The sequence below is a fragment of the Labeo rohita genome, chromosome 23 (genome assembly GCF_022985175.1).
Source record: "Labeo rohita strain BAU-BD-2019 chromosome 23, IGBB_LRoh.1.0, whole genome shotgun sequence".
Classification (NCBI taxonomy): domain Eukaryota; kingdom Metazoa; phylum Chordata; class Actinopteri; order Cypriniformes; family Cyprinidae; genus Labeo; species Labeo rohita.
The window spans coordinates 24,621,537-24,641,740 of record NC_066891.1 but is presented as its reverse complement, the minus strand read 5'-3'; the positions used below and the strand labels follow the sequence as shown (position 1 = coordinate 24,641,740).

The 20,204-nt window shown below is 34.8% G+C and overlaps 1 protein-coding gene across 1 annotated transcript in view; it reads left to right on the top strand.

Moving 5' to 3' along the window:
* LOC127154642 (uncharacterized) overlaps positions 1 to 20,204 on the top strand; it is a 78,927-nt gene that overhangs the window by 29,149 nt on the left and 29,574 nt on the right. The window contains exon 2 of the mRNA XM_051096312.1: positions 16,145 to 16,309. Coding sequence (XP_050952269.1) covers positions 16,206 to 16,309 — 104 coding nt within the window. The 5' untranslated portion in view covers positions 16,145 to 16,205. The remainder of the gene's footprint in view (positions 1 to 16,144; positions 16,310 to 20,204) is intronic.

The following is a 20,204-nucleotide window of genomic DNA, read 5'->3' as shown; positions in this document are numbered from 1 at the left end:
TAAGACCCTTCTTCCTCGGCTGGGATCGTTTAGAGCCCTTTGAAGCTGCATTTTGGAAGTTCAAAATCGGGGCACCAATGAAGTCCATTATATGGAGAAAAATCCTGAAATGTTTTCCTCAAAAACCATAATTTCTTCACGACTGAAGACAGAAAGACATGAACATCTTGGATGACAAGGGGGTGAGTAAATTATTTGTGACTTGTTATTCTGGAAGTGGAGTTCTCCTTTAAATATATAAATTAATTTGTGTGTATTTATATATGCATAATAATTACACACATAATCGCGATCAATCGTTTGCCAGTCGTTTGTTGCACTGCCATTCAAAAATTGTCTCTGCAATCTTATTTGATGTGAAGCGTCTCAAGAAAATCTCTCGGGTGATTCATGCTAAACTGGTTGAACAATCTTGCAAAAATTTGACGGCATGAACCTTGCAAGCGTTGCCAAATTCAGCAACTAGATCTTCTTTTGAAGCGCTAAATGTTGTAGTTTCTGCCACCTTGTAAACAGAAGTTTATTTCCCGGTGGACTGATAAAAACCTGTGCTCCCTGACTCCTGGATATTGCATAAAGCAGTCAGTCAGATCAGAAGTCGCTCTTGCCACTGATGTGTGCAATCTGCAGCCTGTCAGTGAACGGTTTGTGGGCGGCCTATGGACGTGCCATCCGAGGCCAAAACTAGGTCAGATATGGCATGATGTGTCTAATGTGACCACATTTAGTATTTACGTATTCCTTATTTTTCCACATCTTAATTGGTTTATACATCTTTTATGTTATCGAGTGCTTTGCACCATATGGTACAGCTGCTTAAAATACTGCATTCTGGGTTAATGTGCTTCTGATAATCCCAATCCTGTAACTTCCCAACCCGGAAGCTAGCAGTGGGTCTGAGCATGATGGATGATGTAGTCCAAAATCTGTTGAGCTTCCTGTTTCTCTTACCCATTTTCTGAGAGCTGGGTCTTTCTTGTTTCACAGCAGTTGTGAGTACAGAGGAGGAGCAATGAATTATTAAATGTGCAGTGTTTGAGCAGAAATAGAAACCTGCCTTCAGAAGTGTGAAAATATTGCTCATCAACAGGGAAAAGGGGACAGGATGCATTGTCTTGTAAGAAACTCTGTGCTGCTAATCTACAATACGGGCTTGTGCAAAAGGTTTTTGATGAAGATCCATCCATTTTCTGGTAGTTTTGTGATTGTGATCTCGATAAGTTTAATATATCCGTATCATCGATATATTATTTATTTATTTATTTAAAAATATTTATATAATACAAATAATTTAAAAATGCAATTCTCTAGTTTCTTTTTGAATTAAAAAAATACTATATATATTATTTATTTTTTGTGATTTTTCATTTAAAATGCTATTTTGTAAACTTTAATGTTACAGTTTTTCTTACATTTATTTTATGCTTTTCATTTTAAAATTTTAAGTTCAAAGTTTTTTTATTTATATGATTTTTCATTTTAAAATATATATTTTTTACATTTTATGAATGAATTATAAAATAAATAAACAAATTAAATTTATTCTGTTATGATGTTACCCTTAAAATGTGTTTTTTGCTTTTAATTCTGAATTTTAAAAAGTGAACAGAACTTTTTCTTTCTCATTTCTATAACATTTTCAAATTATTTTGTTCATTTGTCACTGTCAGATTCTCTTATTTTATTTTATGCATTTTTATTTAAAAAATATTAAGTTTAAAGTTTTAATATATATATGCTTTTTTTATTTTACAATTTTATTTTTTACATTTTATATTTACAATTTGAGTTTTTTTGCATGAATTTATGACTTTAAGGAATTTTAGGAATGAATTCTAAAATGAGCAAAGTAAATTAATTTATTATTTCTGATTTTACAATGTTACACTTAAAATATGTTTTGTGCTTTTATTTCTAAAATCTAAAAAAATGATTTACTGCATTTTATTACAGAGAGACACTTTAAAAGATACTTTTTTTCTTTCTCATTTTTAATTCTTTTAATTTGTCAGTCAAATTCTCTTACATTTATTTTATACTTTTTCCATTTTAAACATTAAGTTTAAAGTTTTAATTTATTTATATGCTTTATTTTTAAATGTTATTTTTTGCATTTTATATTTACAATTTGAATTTTTTTTTTGCATGAATTTACCATATGAATTTAAAGGAATTTTAGGAATGAATTCTAAAATGAACAAAGTAAATTCATTTATTATTTCAGATTTTACAATGTCACGCTTAAAATGTGTTGTTTTGCTTTTATTTCAGAAAAAATTTATTTACTGCTTTTTATTAGAGAGAAATACTTTAAAAAGTGAACATTTCTATAACATTTTCAAAATCTCTTGTTTGTTATTTGTATTTTGTACACTTTAATTAAAAAAATAACAGTTTTAATAATTTTTTATTAATTATTTTGTATTTTTAAAAATAATTTTATTTTTTAATTAATTATTTTAAAATGTATTAATTTGAAAATTTTAAAAATCCACTTAATAATATTTTACATTTATTTTAAGCATTTATTTCGAAGTTTAAAATGTCATTTATTTTCTGCTTTTAATTTTGAAACTTTGAATTGTAAGATTTTCAAATTTGTAATTTAGTTTCTTTTTTGCCTCTGATTCTTTTTTTTAAAGAGTGAACAGAGCATTATTGCAAGTGAGATTGGCAAATGGGATTGGGATTTGAACCTTTGTCACTATTTGTGCACTACAGCTCATTGTTTCAGCTACGGCACCACATCTCCTCATGATTCTGCTTTACTAAAACACTTTTTGACTCTAAAACGGTTTCCTTTCTACTCCAAAACACCTAACACATACATAGCATGTGCTGACAGATGGATTTTAAACTACCAGTGGCCATTGTTATGACTTTTTCATTATTTATCTACTCATATCGGTGTCTTATAGAGTGCAAACACACCCTCCCTGTGGCTGTTACTCTGAGTGCTGCTGTAATGATGTCGGGATACCAAACGGGACTACTGGGACGGACAATCAGAGATTAGTCACGGATCAAAGTGATTGCCACCCCTCACACGCATACGCATCACTGACACTGAAGCATAGGGAAGGGATTTGTCACTCTCACGCTCAACATGCTTCAGACGACGGCTGTGATAGAAGGAAAGAACATTTCCATGTCTTTGACTTTCTCACAGCCTGAAATAGCGTTATGTAGAAGTGTGCTGAGGCGTCGAACCCTCGGCAGCAGCAGGTCTGACTAGTTTAGAGTTAAGACGCTTTATGAGGAGTTAAGCACCGAAATCATTTTAATCTGCTTTGAGCAGACGTTTGATACATTAGGACATGTGGAGACAAATTCAGCCAGCGTCGTAAAAATCCCATTTGGGTGTTTTTACAGTGTACTTGAGGCGTTTAGACTGTCTTCAGACTGTTTTGAGAAGCCTTAAGTGTTCAGTGATAAAGCCTACAGTGACTGTAAACTTCAAATAGCTGGAGAGCTGAAAACTTCAACAGAGGTGTAGTAGTAAAGAAGTTCTTCATGCCTAGAGAGCAGGAAAACCTACCACCATCTGTGTTTGGGACATTCTTTTAACATTGTAGTTTGCCAAGATACATCTGTCCATCCATTTTCCAAATTGCTTGTCCAGTGTTCGTCCCGACAAGGCACAGTGTACATAATAGAGAGCAACAGTGCCTACGTTTTCAGCAGCATTGGTCTGGGAAGTATTTTTTATAGGGATATTAAAAAAGTATTCATTAAAGCCATGAACCAAGTCAACCTATGACGAGGTAAAACACAACAATTACAAACTTTAATTTGAGGAAAAAAAAGTTTTTTGCACTATTTACACTAATTACAAATAGAAATGAAACAATAAAGCCTATCCACCATATTTTTCAATGCAGAAGTAAGCGTTTCTTTCTGAATGTGCAAGACTTCCTGTTCATAAGCCGCTGTAGGAAATTATGAGAAGAATAACAAAGTGCCGTAAGCGGTAAAACTGTGTGCACTACAAACCAGTATGTTCATAATTAAGATAATACATCAAAATAACATGGTAAGACACACCAGATTGCAATATCAAGCAGCAAAACAAGTTGTTTTGTACAGCTAAAAATAGCCAAATGTGGATGAGACCGGAAGCCAGACCCATAATAGTTTAAAAAAGGTGGATAACTGAGTCAAAAACAGTGTAAACAGCGGTGTTCTGTTTGTCAGCACTGTATCATATGGCTGTAAACCTAGTCATTTGTGTTCCTCGCTGAATTCAAGTGCTTCACACTGGATCTCACAGTGCTGTTTAGTGGTTGTATGACCTAGGCTCATCAGCAAGTGAACACATCTGCTCCAGGAAATTCATGAGTTTATTTGCAAAAACAGATAACGTAATATATATATATATATAGATATAGATATAGATATAGATATATATATATAGTCTCAATCTGCTCAATCTTGGTGATGTCAGTGCCCTAAACAATAATAGACTATTTCACATCGAGATGAAGGATCGGATGATTAAGTTACTAAAGAGGAGGAGTCCAATAACAGTCTGTTTTACAGTTGCGCTGCGCTCGCTCTTCTAAATGTAAACTACAAGATACACTATTCGTGCTACCTAAACAAACAAGGGGTGATAAAAAAAAGTTTAGAGACTATGCCCATAATAAACAACGGAAAACCTCTTCAGGGTACCGTTAATCTGTTTGTGTAATGATGCAGTATAGCGCTCTGACAGACAGCTCTTGTTAAACCCGTGAAGTGTAACCTGTCTTACCTTAACCCCTTTTTTCACAAAATTCCATTCCTAAAAATTATAGCTGTCAGCCAAATTAAGATAGCCATAACTTTTGTTACGTTCAAGCTATGGGCAAAATATAAACAGATTTGGAAAGGGCTTGAATATGGTATCAAAACCTAAAAAAGGTAAAATTTCAGCACGTGTTGGGTTTTCCTAGATTGCATCACATATATACACATATATATTTCGGCCTTTAAACTTGAAAGAAACAATGATTTGAAATTTATTGTGATAATTATCGTTATTGTCTAATTTGAAAATTTTTTAGCATAATTTTTTCGGCCATATCGCCCAGCCCAAGATGTAATAAACGCCCAGCTATAAATTCCTGATGAAATCGGATAACCTTTCACAGGTGAGAATGTGTTGTTTTTTTTGTATGTAGCTATAACTCGATATGCAATATTCTTATGAAAAATTATCTAAAGTTAATGCTAAACTAAATCCTGTGAGAATCAGCAGCTGAAGTCTATTGCAGGTAGTTCATAGACCAGACCGCTCAGAAGTTGGAAGGCTTGCACACAGCCTCTAATGATGCATCTGTGTGTGTGTGTGTATATATATATATATATATATATATATATATATAGGGATGTCACAATTCTCAATATAATATGGAACCGCTCTGTACGACATCCACGGTTCAATACAATTGCATTTAAATAAATTCCTTGTTTTATTTCTCTCGGAATTTGCTGTATGTGTGCCCGCGATTTCATGTGCTGAAATGAGGAAACGCTTCCCCGCTTACATCTGAAAAAGCAACACATGCAGAGCATCTTTCATTCTAATGACATGAGGTTTTACGGGAGTATTTTGTTAATTTGTTGCAAAAAAAAAAAAAACACACTGAAGTTTCAAGATATCAGAACCGAACCAAAAACCATGGTTAAAAACCAAGGTACGTATTGAACCGTGGACTAATTGTATTGTTGCATCCCTATACATATGGTTCTAGGTGGTTGTCTGCTATCTCAGTCAGGTAGTTCTGGAAATAAACGCCTATTCATCTTCTTCATATGGGAAATGTTTTGTTTTGTTTTTTTACCATTTTCAACCACAGATAGACCTCCTGTGATTTGTGAGGTTGTTATTTGATGCTGTGCTTATGCCGAAGTTGTCAGTCCTCATTTATCAACTTATTTTTAAAATAATCGTGATGAACAGTGGAATTCTACAGTGATACACTACATTACCCATGATTCTGCAAAAGAATCTACACCATTATTTCAGTTATGTCATTCATAATGCTTCATGGGATTGTAGTTCTTCCCACTTTAAAGCCATTAAGTACTTTTGTGATGTTTTGATTCACCCCATAGCTGGTTGATTTGGCTTTTTAATGAACTCTTTAATGAAGACTTTTTTTTTAAATCCCTGGGGGAAAATGAATGGATACAGAGATTGCCAAAAAAAAAACTAGTGTTGCATTCAACAGAGCAGCCAAATGTATACTGATATTCTGACCTTTAAATAATGCTCAAATCACTCCATTGTAAGTCTGGGATTTTTTCACCAGTTTTATCATCTGCCTGGCGAAAGTTCTAAATTCTAATGGCTTAGAATGGTACATAATTATTTAAATATAGAGGGTTATTTAAAGAGATAGTTCACCCAAAAATGAAAAAAACTGTCATTAATTACCCTCATGTCGTTCCAAACTCATAAGAACTTAACACTTTTGCGATTGCGGATCTAGGACTGACACATAAAAATAATGGTTGAACCACTGATGTCACATGGACTGTTGTAACAATGTCCTTACTACCTTTCTGGGACTTGAATGTGTCAGAAAGCTCTTGAATTTCATCAGAAATATCTTATTTTGTGTTCCAAAGATAAACTAAGGTCTTACAGGTTTGGAATGACATGAGGGTGAGTAATTAATGACAAAATTTTCATTTTTGCATGAACTATCCCTTTAATGCATAGTATGGGGTTTGTTTGAATCACTAGCACTAAGCAATAGTGATACTGAAGCTTGTTGGCAGGAAAAACCATGACCTATAACTGCTGCCAGCATGATGAAATCTGTTGATACAGTAAGTGTAAACACACACACACATGGTCCTAGTCTAACCATAAAAACCGTCATACTGCACTGGTCAAAAGTCATCCTGTCCACCCGTCAACTACAGTGTTATGAAGTGTCCAGATGGTCCTCTTTGTAAAACAGTCCACAGTGTAAACCCACAGGCCATTGTCGGGAGGTGTTAAATGGCTCAACTGTCTGCGTTATACCCAACAGCAACGACTCACCCAGTTCTGAAATGCCGGGGTCAGTCGGGGACTTGTTCTGCAGTCTCTCGGAGGACATGGATTGAGGGGTTTTCCGCTCTCATAATGGGATTTATCCGCATGGTGAGCTGAAAGATGGAGAGAGGGATGAGGGAAGTATGAAGAGCAGTGGGAGGCTGAACTCCCTCATTCTCACGAGGGCCTGTTATGATGGCCGCAGATGGAGTTTAGCTGTCATATTAGCAGGGTGTCGAGCGCGTGTGATGAGCTGCACGTGATTTCGCACCGAACCCCCCCCCAAAACAACAGCAGCTTTGAAGTAGAAAGAGAGACGGAAAGAGCTTTGTAACACTGTGGAACATTTCATGTCACAGCGAAAAGACTGCAAACACTACTGCTCTGTTACAGAAACTAATTTGATGCTTCACTGTTTATAGAGGCCAAATCTCAGGTTAAATATTTAGGTTAATAAAACATTGTGGGAATGTTGTTTGGTAGTGTTTTTACATTTTGAAATGTTTTACATTTTGTCCTAGTTCACTCCAGAATGAAAGTTTACTGATAATTTATTCACCCACATGTCATTCAGAAGGTTTTTGAGGAAAACATTCCAGCATTTTTCTCCATGTAGTGGACTATGTTGTTATGAGTCTTTGAAAGAACATTAGTGAAAGTTCTGTTAGCTGGGATACCTGAAGAAAGCTAGCTGTTAGCATTGGCATTTATCTCAATGGCAGTTGTGTGTTCACTTCTATGGAAGGATGTGACCAGTCCTGTTGCTAATTGTATGAAATGTTTTTGAGCCAACCGCCTAATTACTATGGAGCCAGAGGGCAATTATGTCATAGCAACGCTGATTAGCTAATGGCACCACAAGAAAAAACAGAAGTTTGTGCTAATATTTGCTATAGGCTAAGTGTGGCAAAGCTGAGACATGCAGGACAAGTTTGCCTTTTGTTATAAATAATGCTCTGATTTCAAATCTTTGTTTGCATGTTTCTAAGCTAACACCATTATTTTAATAATAATAAATATATTACAATGATACTGTATATTGGGGCAAAATAGTGCATTTTAAAGGTGAATGAATTATATATTATAATGGACATTTCTTGTCTTGAGCGTCTTGTAATTCCTCGAAAGTGAAGCATACATAAAATTCTGCATTAGACTTTGGCCAAAATGAGGGATATTAAAAGTATGATTTCCTGTGAGGCCTTAAAATGCACTTTAGTTTGGCAGTGAAGTTTGAAACAAAGCTCTTGTTTTGTTAGAATACATTTTGTGCAATTTTATACATATCTCCATTCAGTAGGATTTTCTTTAAACAAATTAATATTTTTATTAAAGGGGTGCTATTATGCTTTTTCACTTTTTGAATTTTAGTCAGTGTGTGGTGTGTATTTTTGGGCATAAAAAAGATCTACAAAGTTACAAATCCTAGTCTACTCCAGAGGGAGATATTTCGTTTTTAAAAAATCTCGTTTCAAGAACTACAACGAACGGTTCCTTTGGACTACAGCGTTTGTTTTCCACATGCAGTGATGTCACAATGCGGTCCATTATAATATCATTAAATTAAATCCCGCCTGTGGTGATTCAAATTGTTGGGGGGAGGGTAAGGACGAGGTGGGGGATTAGCCTAACTTTAGAGATGCAGCGCGGAGAACCGCTTCAACATAAACACAAGCACTGACTAGAGAGGCCGCTTCAGAGAAGTAACGCGCCACAGATGTGTGCAGTACAGGGGGGTCGAAACACATACCGAAGTCGCGATCTACTCCGGTTGCTGCGTCAGAGCCGTAACGCGCCGCAGACGTGTGCATTGTGTGGTAAGAGATTTATTCATCATACCGTGTAGATAGCTTCACTTATAGATAATGTTAGGCTGCTTTTAGCCTTATGCTGGAGCAGGTTTCTGGCAATAAAACTAAGTATGTAAATAATTAAATAAAATAGCACCATCATATCATGTATTGGCGATATCGCAGGCTGACGACAGGACCCAACACTACTGTAGTGTATTATTTACTCACCCTCCATGCATCCTAGGTGTATATGACTTCCTTCTTCCAGACGAATGCAATCTTAGTTATATTAAAATCCTGGCAGTCCCAAGCTTTAGAATGGCATAGACGGATGTTTCTCTTCATCAGTCCAAACTAAGTCCAATAATGTGCATCTATCCATAATAAAAAGCACCTCACACGGCTCCGGGGTTCAATAAAGGCCTCATGTAGAGAATCCATGCATTTTTGTAAGAAAAATATCCATATTTAAAACAGTTGTACACAGAACTTGCTTCTTTGACAAGGGGCGTGGCAGTACTGAAACACCGTCTAAGCTGTTCACCAATCGCAAACGCAGTGGGACAACTAACCAATCACAACACATTTTGTTTTTCGGAAGGCGGGTCTTCATTAAACCCGGAGCTAATCGAGCCATTTGTGCCAGGCTGGGAGAAATGTATTGTAATAATGTAAATTATGTTAAAAATAATGTGTTTTTCGAACCACCAAGCATGAAAACATGTTCTTGTACAACCCCAAAACAAAATCAAGACTTTGAGCATAATAGGACCCCTTTAATATTTTAAAGTATGCATTTACTTGATGAAGAGTGACATTAATAAATATATATATTTTTTTCAAATAAATGCTGATCTTTTGGACTTTTTATGTATGTATATTTATGTATATTATATTATATTATATTATATTTATGTAACTGTCTTGAGCCAGAATACACAGAGTTCAGGAAGAGAAAGGCAAGACGAGCGTTTGAGATTAAAAATTATTTAAATTGTATCTTTTTAATGAAAATAATGGATAATTTCGCTAGATAAGACCCTTCTTCCTCGGCTGGTATCGTTTACAACCGCATTTGGGATCGTTTGAAGCCGCATTTAAACTGCATTTTGGAAGTTTAAAATCGGGGCAACATATCAGTCCATTATATGGAGAAAAATGCAGAAACGTTCCCCTCAAAAAACATAATTTCTTTACGACTGAAGAAAGAAAGACATGAACATCTTGGATGACAAGGGGGTGAATTATATGTGAATCTTTGTTTTGGAAGTGGACTTCTCCTTTAAGACTGGAGTAATGATGCTGAAAATTCAGCTTTACATCACAGGAATAAATTACATTTTACAATATATTCAAATAAAAAACGGATATTTTAAATTGTAATAATATTTCACAATATTACTGTATTTTTCTTTCTACTGTATTTTTGATCAAAAATATGCAGCCTTAGTAAGCATAAATTTTACAGACCCCAAACTTTTGTTAATGTTTTTTAAAGAATAAGAAAAAATGTACATACAGTTTAACTTTTTTCATAGTTACATTTATTTGTATTCATTTATTTGAATAAACACGTTTAATATAATTAAAATCTTACATATGTCATTTATCCTCTTGCCTACTTCATTTTTACACATTTGCAAGCAACTCTACTGAATCACACACATGCTGTTATCAAAATAGCAACATTTCAGCATCACACACATAGCAACAGGTTCAATATAGTATCCAAATGTGTATGTGAAATCACAACACTGCTACTTTTATCTGATACTGACTTTAACACAAGTTACATGAACAGAAAACATATCTGGCATATCATTACATAAATATTGTGCGAAAAGCCGGTTGTTCCAAAAGAAATGTGTAAAATTGAATGTTTACAGTTGGACTAGGACAAACCCCTCATTCAGCTTATGAATTCCCAGCCACAATTAGCGAAATTGTAACAGGTCTGTAATCCTGCGGCGAGAGTTGAAAGAAGCTTTGGGTCGTTCCACGGGCCATTAGAGGATGATGGGAGGTCAGGTTTGGGCAGGGAGGGAACGGCTCGTCTACTTCCAAATGTGATTACAGCACGAGTGCGTGCGTATTCGTATGATGGGATTTAGATCTTGTTTACCTTAAGAGACTAAGCTGGCAGCACGCAACGACACCGCATACTTTATTTAGTAGTGGTGTGTGCCTCAGAAACGATGTATATAATGTACATTTACAGTAATGGAGACTTTTATCATTGAGAAGCATTGTAGTTGATTTCCATCTAAATGGCTGGTTGTTGTTCACAGTTCAGACCTGTTTTGTGGTTGTATTTCTTTAGATGACACATGTAATGCTTTGAAAGTGCAGGTTGAAGCATAAAGAAAGCTGTTTCTTCTGTGGTAGTGCAGAGAAAATGCACGTAGCCCTGCTACACACTGCAAACTTGCCATTTCCTCTGTGCAAAGATATGCGAGCTTTATCACACACGCTCAGATTAAAGTGTGTGTGCGCACGTATATATGTTGCGTTTGTGCGTTCATCAGCGCTGCTATGGTGAGAGGTGGGAACAACAGAGATGTACGAATTGTTGCTACAGAAACCTTCCCATGGGGAAGCGCTGAGCAACACACTCCAACAAATACTTGCCCTGTTTAAAGACTCGTCCGAAGCTTAATACTGTCTACACCTCCATTTATATCAATACTCTCCTCGTTTCTTTTCTTTCGTCGTTTAGCTGCAGATTCTCTCTCTGGATCCGACTGGATGTTTTGGAAATGTGCTGACGGCAGCATCAGACGGAGGAGAGAGGGAGGGAGGGATGGATGGTTTTGAATTTTTTGGAGTGGTGGAAGGATGCACTAATATTTTAGCGTTTATCTCACACAGATTCTTGTTTTATAAACCATCCGCACACACGCATGCGATTCACACCCCCAATCATACAAATGGTGAGCGCTTTTGGGTTTCCATGACCTCCTTTCCTGAGTCGGTCTTTTGTCATATCCCGCTTTCTCTCTCTCTCTCCCTCGTTCTCTGTTTCTCAGTCTAATCCTGAGCTTTGGCCACATTTCTCCTCTGGCTGCATGTGTGTCATTTTGTGTTTTGTGTGTGTGAGTGTGTTTAGAGGGGAAAGCTCAGGCCATCTTGAAAAATTGATATTTGATCCCGTGTGTAAAGGAGAGGAATGAGTCCAGCTAGCTTCGCTCCAAACGTCATCACTGCTCTCTTTAGTCTGTGATGTATGTGCTTAGTAACATGCACGCAAGTGATGGATTTCTTCATATGTCAGGCTGGCATTTTTAATGACGTGATGAAAAATGTCAAGACCAGGTGCTGTTTTATGTGTATAAAGCACATGACATTTTAGTAGTTCATCATTTTGATATTTATTTGGGAGAAATGTTAGCTGTACTTTGCAGAAATTACTTTATTGTCATGCTGGATAGCCCTGCCCACTGTGAAATCTCATTGAAATCTGATTTAAAATAACTCTTTTCTATTTAAATATATTTTAAAATGTCATTTATTTCTGGGGTGCAATAAGGTTCATTAGTTAACTACTTTAGTTAACATGAACTAAGAATGAACAATTCTTCTGCAGCATTTATTTATTATCACACAATGACAATGTGCCAATGATAAAGTGAAAAGAACGATCCAACCGCATGTGACGCGCTCATATCACTGGGCGCCATTCACACAAACTGCACTTTTGTGTTAAAAACGATGCGACGCAGGCAGTGGAATAGGAAAAACATGCAAGAAGATGGAAGTTGCACTTCTTTTAACTCGAGTGCCACATTTTTATAATGCCGTTTCACGCATGAGATGTTGCAAGAGATGCCAACGCGACAGGCAACGTGTCCATGGTTACATAGAAAAAACAATGGGAAGGCTGCGCAATTAAAAAAGAAAACTATAATGTTAAAGAACTACTACTGTATATATGATATTTCATGTTTGCATCATGGTGACAGACTGAAAGCTGCTGTTCTTTGTTTTTACACAACATTTATAGTTAATAATAGTCTACCAGTGTTGTACCTTCAGTCAGTTTAAATTTGAATTACCTTGACTTTTGCATTTTCTGTGTATTATTCTTGCATGAACTACAAGATGTAGTTGCAGTTCATGCATCTTAACTGCAAAGATATTTAACAAGTGATTTGTTTAAAATTTACATCATGTTGACAACTTCATGTGTGCTGCACTTGGAATAGAATTTTTTTTAACTAGAGGGTGAATGAAAAACAAGTTACTTGAATCATGTTGTAGTTAAAACTTTAAGTTGACTAGTTAAAAACTGTAAAAAATCAAAAAACGGTCAAACGTTCTGAAAAAAATTGAGATTTTAATTTTAATCGCCCAGCCTTAATAGAATGTTCAAAAGAACAGCATTTATTGAAATATTTTTTTGTAACATTATAAATATCTTTTCTGTCACTTAATGCATTCTTTCTTAATACAAGTATTAATTTATGTCAAACATTTATTAATTTTCTTACTGGGTCATGGGCCAAGCATCAAAACAATAATGCTTTATTTCTGCTTTATTTAAGTTTTTTTTTAAATTATTTTTACCATGATTTACAGAAAAATTTTATTCACTGTAGCACACAGTTTGTACAGAAAAAATCTTTTCAGGCATATTTGGAATGATAATCATTAAGCATCACAGTGCAGCCCACAAAATATTAATTAATTGTAATTTCAAATCTTTGCCATTCAAGTTTATAATACAAAAAAAAGTTTATAATAAAAAAATGGTAACACTTTACAATAAGGTGTCATTTGTGAACATTAGTTCAAGTATTAACTAACATGAGTGAACAACAAATTATATACTTATTACACTATTTACTAATCTTAATTAATGTTAATGCAAATACAGTCATTCATTGTTAGTTCATGTTAGTTCACAGTGCATCAACTAATGTTAACAAACACAACTTTAATTAACAAATTAATTAAAGGAGTATTTTACTTCCAGAACAAAAATTTTCAGATAATGTACTCATCCCGTTGTCATCCAAGATGTTAATTTCTTTCTTTCTTCAGAGGAAAACATTTCAGCATTTTTCTTCATACAATGGACTGATATGGTGCCCCGAATTTGAACTTCCAAAATGCAGTTTAAATGCGGCTTCAAATGATCCCAAATGCGGTTGTAAATGATCTTAGCCGAGGAAGAAGGGTCTTATCTAGCGCAACAATCGGTTATTTTCATTTAAAATACAATTTAAACACTTTTTAATTTCAAACGCTCGTCTGGTCTTTCTCTCCCTGAACTCTGTGTATTCTGGCTCAAGACAGTTAGGGTATGTCAAAAAACTCCAATCGTATTTTCTCCCTCAACTCAAAAATCATTTTAAATTCATCCTACATTGCTGCAGAAGTACCGACCCAGTCTTTGCAAAGTAAATGTGCAAAGAAGATCGAAACACTAAAAAGGTAAAACAGTGATATAGGGCGATTTTGAAGTTAAGGGAGAACATGAGATGGGAGTTTTTCGACATACCCTAACTGTCTTGAGCCAGAATACACAGAGTTCAGGCAGAGCAAGACAAGACGAGCGTTTGACATTAAAAAGTCTATAAATTGTATTATTTTAATGAATATAACCAATCGTTTTGCTAGATAAGACCCTTCTTCCTCGGCTGGGAACATTTACAACCACATTTGGGATCGTTTGAAGCCGCATTTAAACTGCATTTTGGAAGTTCAAACGCCACTATATGGAGAACATTCTTGAAATGTTTTCCTCAAAAACCATCATTTCTTTACGACTGAAGAAAGAAAGACATGAACATCTTGGATGACAAGAGGGTGAGTACATTATCTGTACATTTTTGTTTTGGAAGTGGACTTCTTTAATATGCTTTCTATGTATATAAAATATAATTCGTAAACTGAATTTGATGTGGACACCAAAATGGCATCTCTCGTCTTTGACTCTCATATATTATGATTCTCTGTGATTCTGTCAAATGACCCAGTAGTTGTGGACAGACAAGTTGCTTGCTGCTGGAATCTTGTTGCATTGTGTCTGGTTAGGACACAGTAAAATATCACAATACTTATACCATATCCACCTTATTTTTCCTGCCATTTGTAAAATGTATTGGTCTGGAATCCGGTCTCATCCGCGTCCAGCTATTTTAAACTATACAAAACAGCTTGTGTTGCTGCTTGATATTGCAAATTGGTGTGTCTTATCATATTATTTTAATGTCTTATCTTAATTATGAACACATTTGTTTGTAGTGCACACAGTTTTACCATTTACTGCACATTGTTATTCTTCTCATTATTTCCCTATAGTGGATAATAAACCATAAGTCTCATCCATAGGCTTACTTCTGCATTGAAGAGTAAGGTGGATTCCAATATTACTAAATGTTGATGTTTATGTTCATGTACCATAGTGTTTTCGTGGTACTTCAAAGTAAACCATAGTAGATGTTCAAAAAACATGGTATTAGCATAACTAGAGGAGAGAATCATAGATAACACGGTGACTTGTATTTATACATGTATTTATCTTTATGACTGAATGTCGACTGAGACTTTAGCTTAGCTTTGCTTGTAGCTAGTCTTCATATTTTCCCTACAGATGTGGCTCAGCAGTAATATTAAACTTTCAGATTTAATCCCAAGCATTACTGTACACAGAGAGAGATTAAACGCCATCCATGACTGTCACTCATGTGTGCAAGCAATATGACAGAGCGCAGGTGATTTGAGATACTTTGAGCTAGTGTAAAAAGCAACTGGCAGAGGTAGGCTACTTTTTAAAAACTTTTTAATTTAAGTCAGAATACTGGTTGTAAAACAATTCTTTCTTTAAGCTCACTTTCCTACTTGCTGTAGGTATATTGGTCAAAGTATGAGCACTTGAACCATGTGGGGTAAAATAAATAAAAGAATCAAAAGCTAAATTAGATAAAACATATGAATAATTAATTTATATTTTATATGTTAAACCTTGTTTATATGTTAAACGTTTTCATTTACCAGTTTCACATTATGTTAGACGCATATATGCATTCATTCGGTTGCTGTGTCAAAAAAGAAGTTTCTTGCTCGATAAGTTTCCTCTAAATATTGATATGAAACATCTTGACATGCCTTAACCCTCTTAAATTAATCATTTCAATCAGTCCTTCCTGCGGGCATCCAAAGAGTCAATAGTTATTAGCATAATTCAGTACCTCTGTATAATTTATTTATATCCATTTTTCTGTGTTGTCATTTATTTATTGTTAAATCAGTTCTGTGTGCTGTGGGTGTAGTCATAACTTATGATCTGATCTTGTTTGTGTTATCTCTGTGTGTGTAGGTGCCCTGGACGAGCCGTACGGCAGGACCTGTGTGTATGTGTGTGTCTGCTGCTCAGTGGAATGTTTTCAAATCTCCCAAAGGTGCTGATATTGGGGGCCATCGCCGCCGCCTCTGCCTTTGTGGTCACCATCCTTATCGTCTTGGTGTGTGTGGGGTGTCAGAGGTAAGTGAACACACACACACATTTTTGCATGTGGTTTATGAGGACTCTCCATAGGCGTAATGGTTTTTATACTGTACAAACTGTATTTTCTATCACCCTACACTAACTCCAAACACCTAAAGCTACACCTCACACAAAACTACTGGCAATTTTTGAATTTCAACGCTGTTTAGTATGTTGTTTCAGCCATTTGGTTCACGGAGACACATGAAGTGTCCTCATAAACCACGTTTATGTTGTAGTACCCATGTCATTATACACATTTGTGTCCACACTGGTATTCCTATCATTATGGGGACATTTCATAGGCGTAATGGTTGTTATACTGGACAAACTGGTGTGTTATACTGGACAAACTGTATTTGTGTCCACGCTGGTATTCCTACCATTATGGGGACATTTCCTAGGCGTAATGGTTGTTATACTGGACAAACTGTATTTGTGTCCACGCTGGTATTCCTACCATTATGGGGACATTTCCTAGGCGTAATGGTTGTTATACTGGACAACTGTATTTGTGTCCACAATAATGGTGTCCACGCTGGTATTCCTACCATTATGGGGACATTTCATAGGCGTAATGGTTGTTATACTGGACAAACTGTATTTGTGTCCACGCTGGTATTCCTACCATTATGGGGACATTTCATAGGCGTAATGGTTGTTATACTGGACAAACTGTATTTGTGTCCACAATGGTATTCCTACCATTATGGGGACATTTCATAGGCGTAATGGTTGTTATACTGGACAAACTGTATTTGTGTCCACGCTGGTATTCCTACCATTATGGGGACATTTCATAGGCGTAATGGTTGTTATACTGGACAAACTGTATTTGTGTCCACGCTGGTATTCCTACCATTATGGGGACATTTCATAGGCGTAATGGTTGTTATACTGGACAAACTGTATTTGTGTCCACGCTGGTATTCCTACCATTATGGGGACATTTCATAATGGTTGTTATACTGTAATGGTTGTTATACTGGACAAACTGTATTTGTGTCCACAGTGGTATTCCTACCATTATGGGGACATTTCATAGGCGTAATGGTTGTTATACTGGACAAACTGTATTTGTGTCCACGCTGGTATTCCTACCATTATGGGGACATTTCATAGGCGTAATGGTTGTTATACTGGACAACTGTATTTGTGTCCACAATGGTATTCCTACCATTATGGGGACATTTCATAGGCGTAATGGTTGTTATACTGGACAAACTGTATTTGTGTCCACAGTGGTATTCCTATCATTATGGGGACATTTCATAGGCGTAATGGTTGTTATACTGGACAAACTGTATTTGTGTCCACGCTGGTATTCCTATCATTATGGGGACATTTCATAGGCGTAATGGTTGTTATACTGGACAACTGTATTTGTGTCCACAGTGGTATTCCTATCATTATGGGGACATTTCATAGGCGTAATGGTTGTTATACTGGACAAACTATATTTGGGTCCACGCTGGTATTCCTACCATTATGGGGACATTTCATAGGCGTAATGGTTGTTATACTGGACAACTGTATTTGTGTCCACAGTGGTATTCCTATCATTATGGGGACATTTCATAGGCGTAATGGGTGTTATACTGGACAAACTGTATTTGTGTCCACGCTGGTATTCCTACCATTATGGGGACATTTCATAGGCGTAATGGTTGTTATACTGGACAACTGTATTTGTGTCCACAATGGTATTCCTACCATTATGGGGACATTTCATAGGCGTAATGGTTGTTATACTGGACAAACTGTATTTGTGTCCACACTGGTATTCCTACCATTATGGGGACGTTTCATAGGCGTAATGGTTGTTATACTGGACAAACTGTATTTGTGTCCACACTGGTATTCCTATCATTATGGGGACGTTTCATAGGCGTAATGGTTTTTATATTGGACAAACTGTATTTGTGTCCAGACTGGTATTCCTATCATTATGGGGACGTTTCATAGGCGTAATGGTTTTATATTGGACAAACTGTATTTGTGTCCAGACTGGTATTCCTATCATTATGGAGACATTTTTTAGGCATAATGGTTTTTATACTGGACAAACTGTATTTTCTATCCCCTTACCCTAACCCTAAACCTAAACTTATCCCTCACAGGAAACTTTCCGTATTTTTAGATTTTCAAAATAATTCAAAATAAATTCTGTATGATTGATAAGCTTGTTTCCTTATAGGTACCGAAAAATATGTCCCCACAAGGTCACAAATTATACTTGAGGGGACAATTGGTCCCTATAACTTAGTGAATACCAGTACACAAACTGCAAACACCTTGTACCTGTAGTGCTGGTATCCGAAAACCAGTTATTCATCATATTCCATATATTTAAAAAAATAAACATTCATATTTAATTCATAATATTAAAGGAAAAAAGGTTGGACTTTATTTTAAGGTGTCCTTCTTACAGTGTAATTATACAATTAAGCACTGTTTAATATTAATAATTACATGTAGTTACTAAGTTTACGGTCTGGTTTAGGGTTGCATGTAATTATGCATAATTTAGCATTATTACTGTAACAATAGTTCAAGTAATGTGTAACAAGTACACTGTACAAGTGTTACCAAAAAATTATTCACAAAAAATTATAATAATAAATTGAAAAGTGTTATTATAAATAAATACATTAGTAAAAATATTTATTAATTAAAAAAATATTAAAATAGAAGAATTATAACATAGAATAAAATGTTGACTCTAATGAGCCAATTCAAATAAAAAAGTATTATTGTTATTCATAAATAAATACATTAGTAGAAATATTTCTAATAAATTTCACAGTTGAATATAATCATAATAAAAGAGATTAACTCTTATGAGCCTATTAAAATAAAAAGTATTATTATTATTATTAATAATAATAAATAAATACATTAGAAGAAATATTTATAATACTGTAAAATAAAAAAAATAGCGAAATAGAAAAATCATAATAAAATAGAAAAAATGCACTCTTATTAGACAATTAAAATAAAAAAGTATTATTATTAATAACAAATACATTAGTAGAAATATTTATAATAAATTTTAAAAAATGCAGAATAGAATAATCACAATAAAATACAATAAAATGTTAACTCTTATGTGTCAATTCTTGTATGTGAATCAAAAACCCAAAGTTGAACAAGTGTAGTCTGATTCACAAGGGAATTACTCTCATTAACTGAATTTTTTAGTGAATAAAATCATGTATTTATTATTTACTGATTCACTAACTGAATCACAAGTTATTTTTTATACTTGGAAATGAACCAATAGCTATAACTGTTACACAGTTACAAACTCAAGAAAAGAAAATAAGGGATCATAGAAATTTCATTTTGCTGTTTTACATAGCACTGTCCTAAATAAGCTATAATATATATATATATATATATATATATAAGCTATATTATAAACTATAATATAGATGTGTGTGTGTATATATGTGTATATATATATATAGCTTTTATTTTTGTTATATATATATATATATATATATATATAGCATATTCTTAATGGTTTATATAGATTCATCATCATAACAGTACATTGTTCATAAGGTACATAAGCCTTAATTACTGGATTGCTAGATGATTTGCTTATTTAAGCTCAATTATGATTGCTTAAAGGGACAGTTCACACAAAAATGACAATTCTGCATTCAGAAATGTAGTGAGGAAATTGTTAAAACAGTCCTTGTCAAATTAATTTACAAGCAAAGTTGTTATTTTTGTTTTCTTTGCGCACAGAAAGTATTCTCACAGCTTCATAACATTATGGTTGAACCACTGATGTCACATGGACTATTTTAACAACGTACTTACCACCTTTCTGGGCCTTGAATGTATCAGTTCATTGCTGTCTATGAAGGTTTAGAAAGCTCTT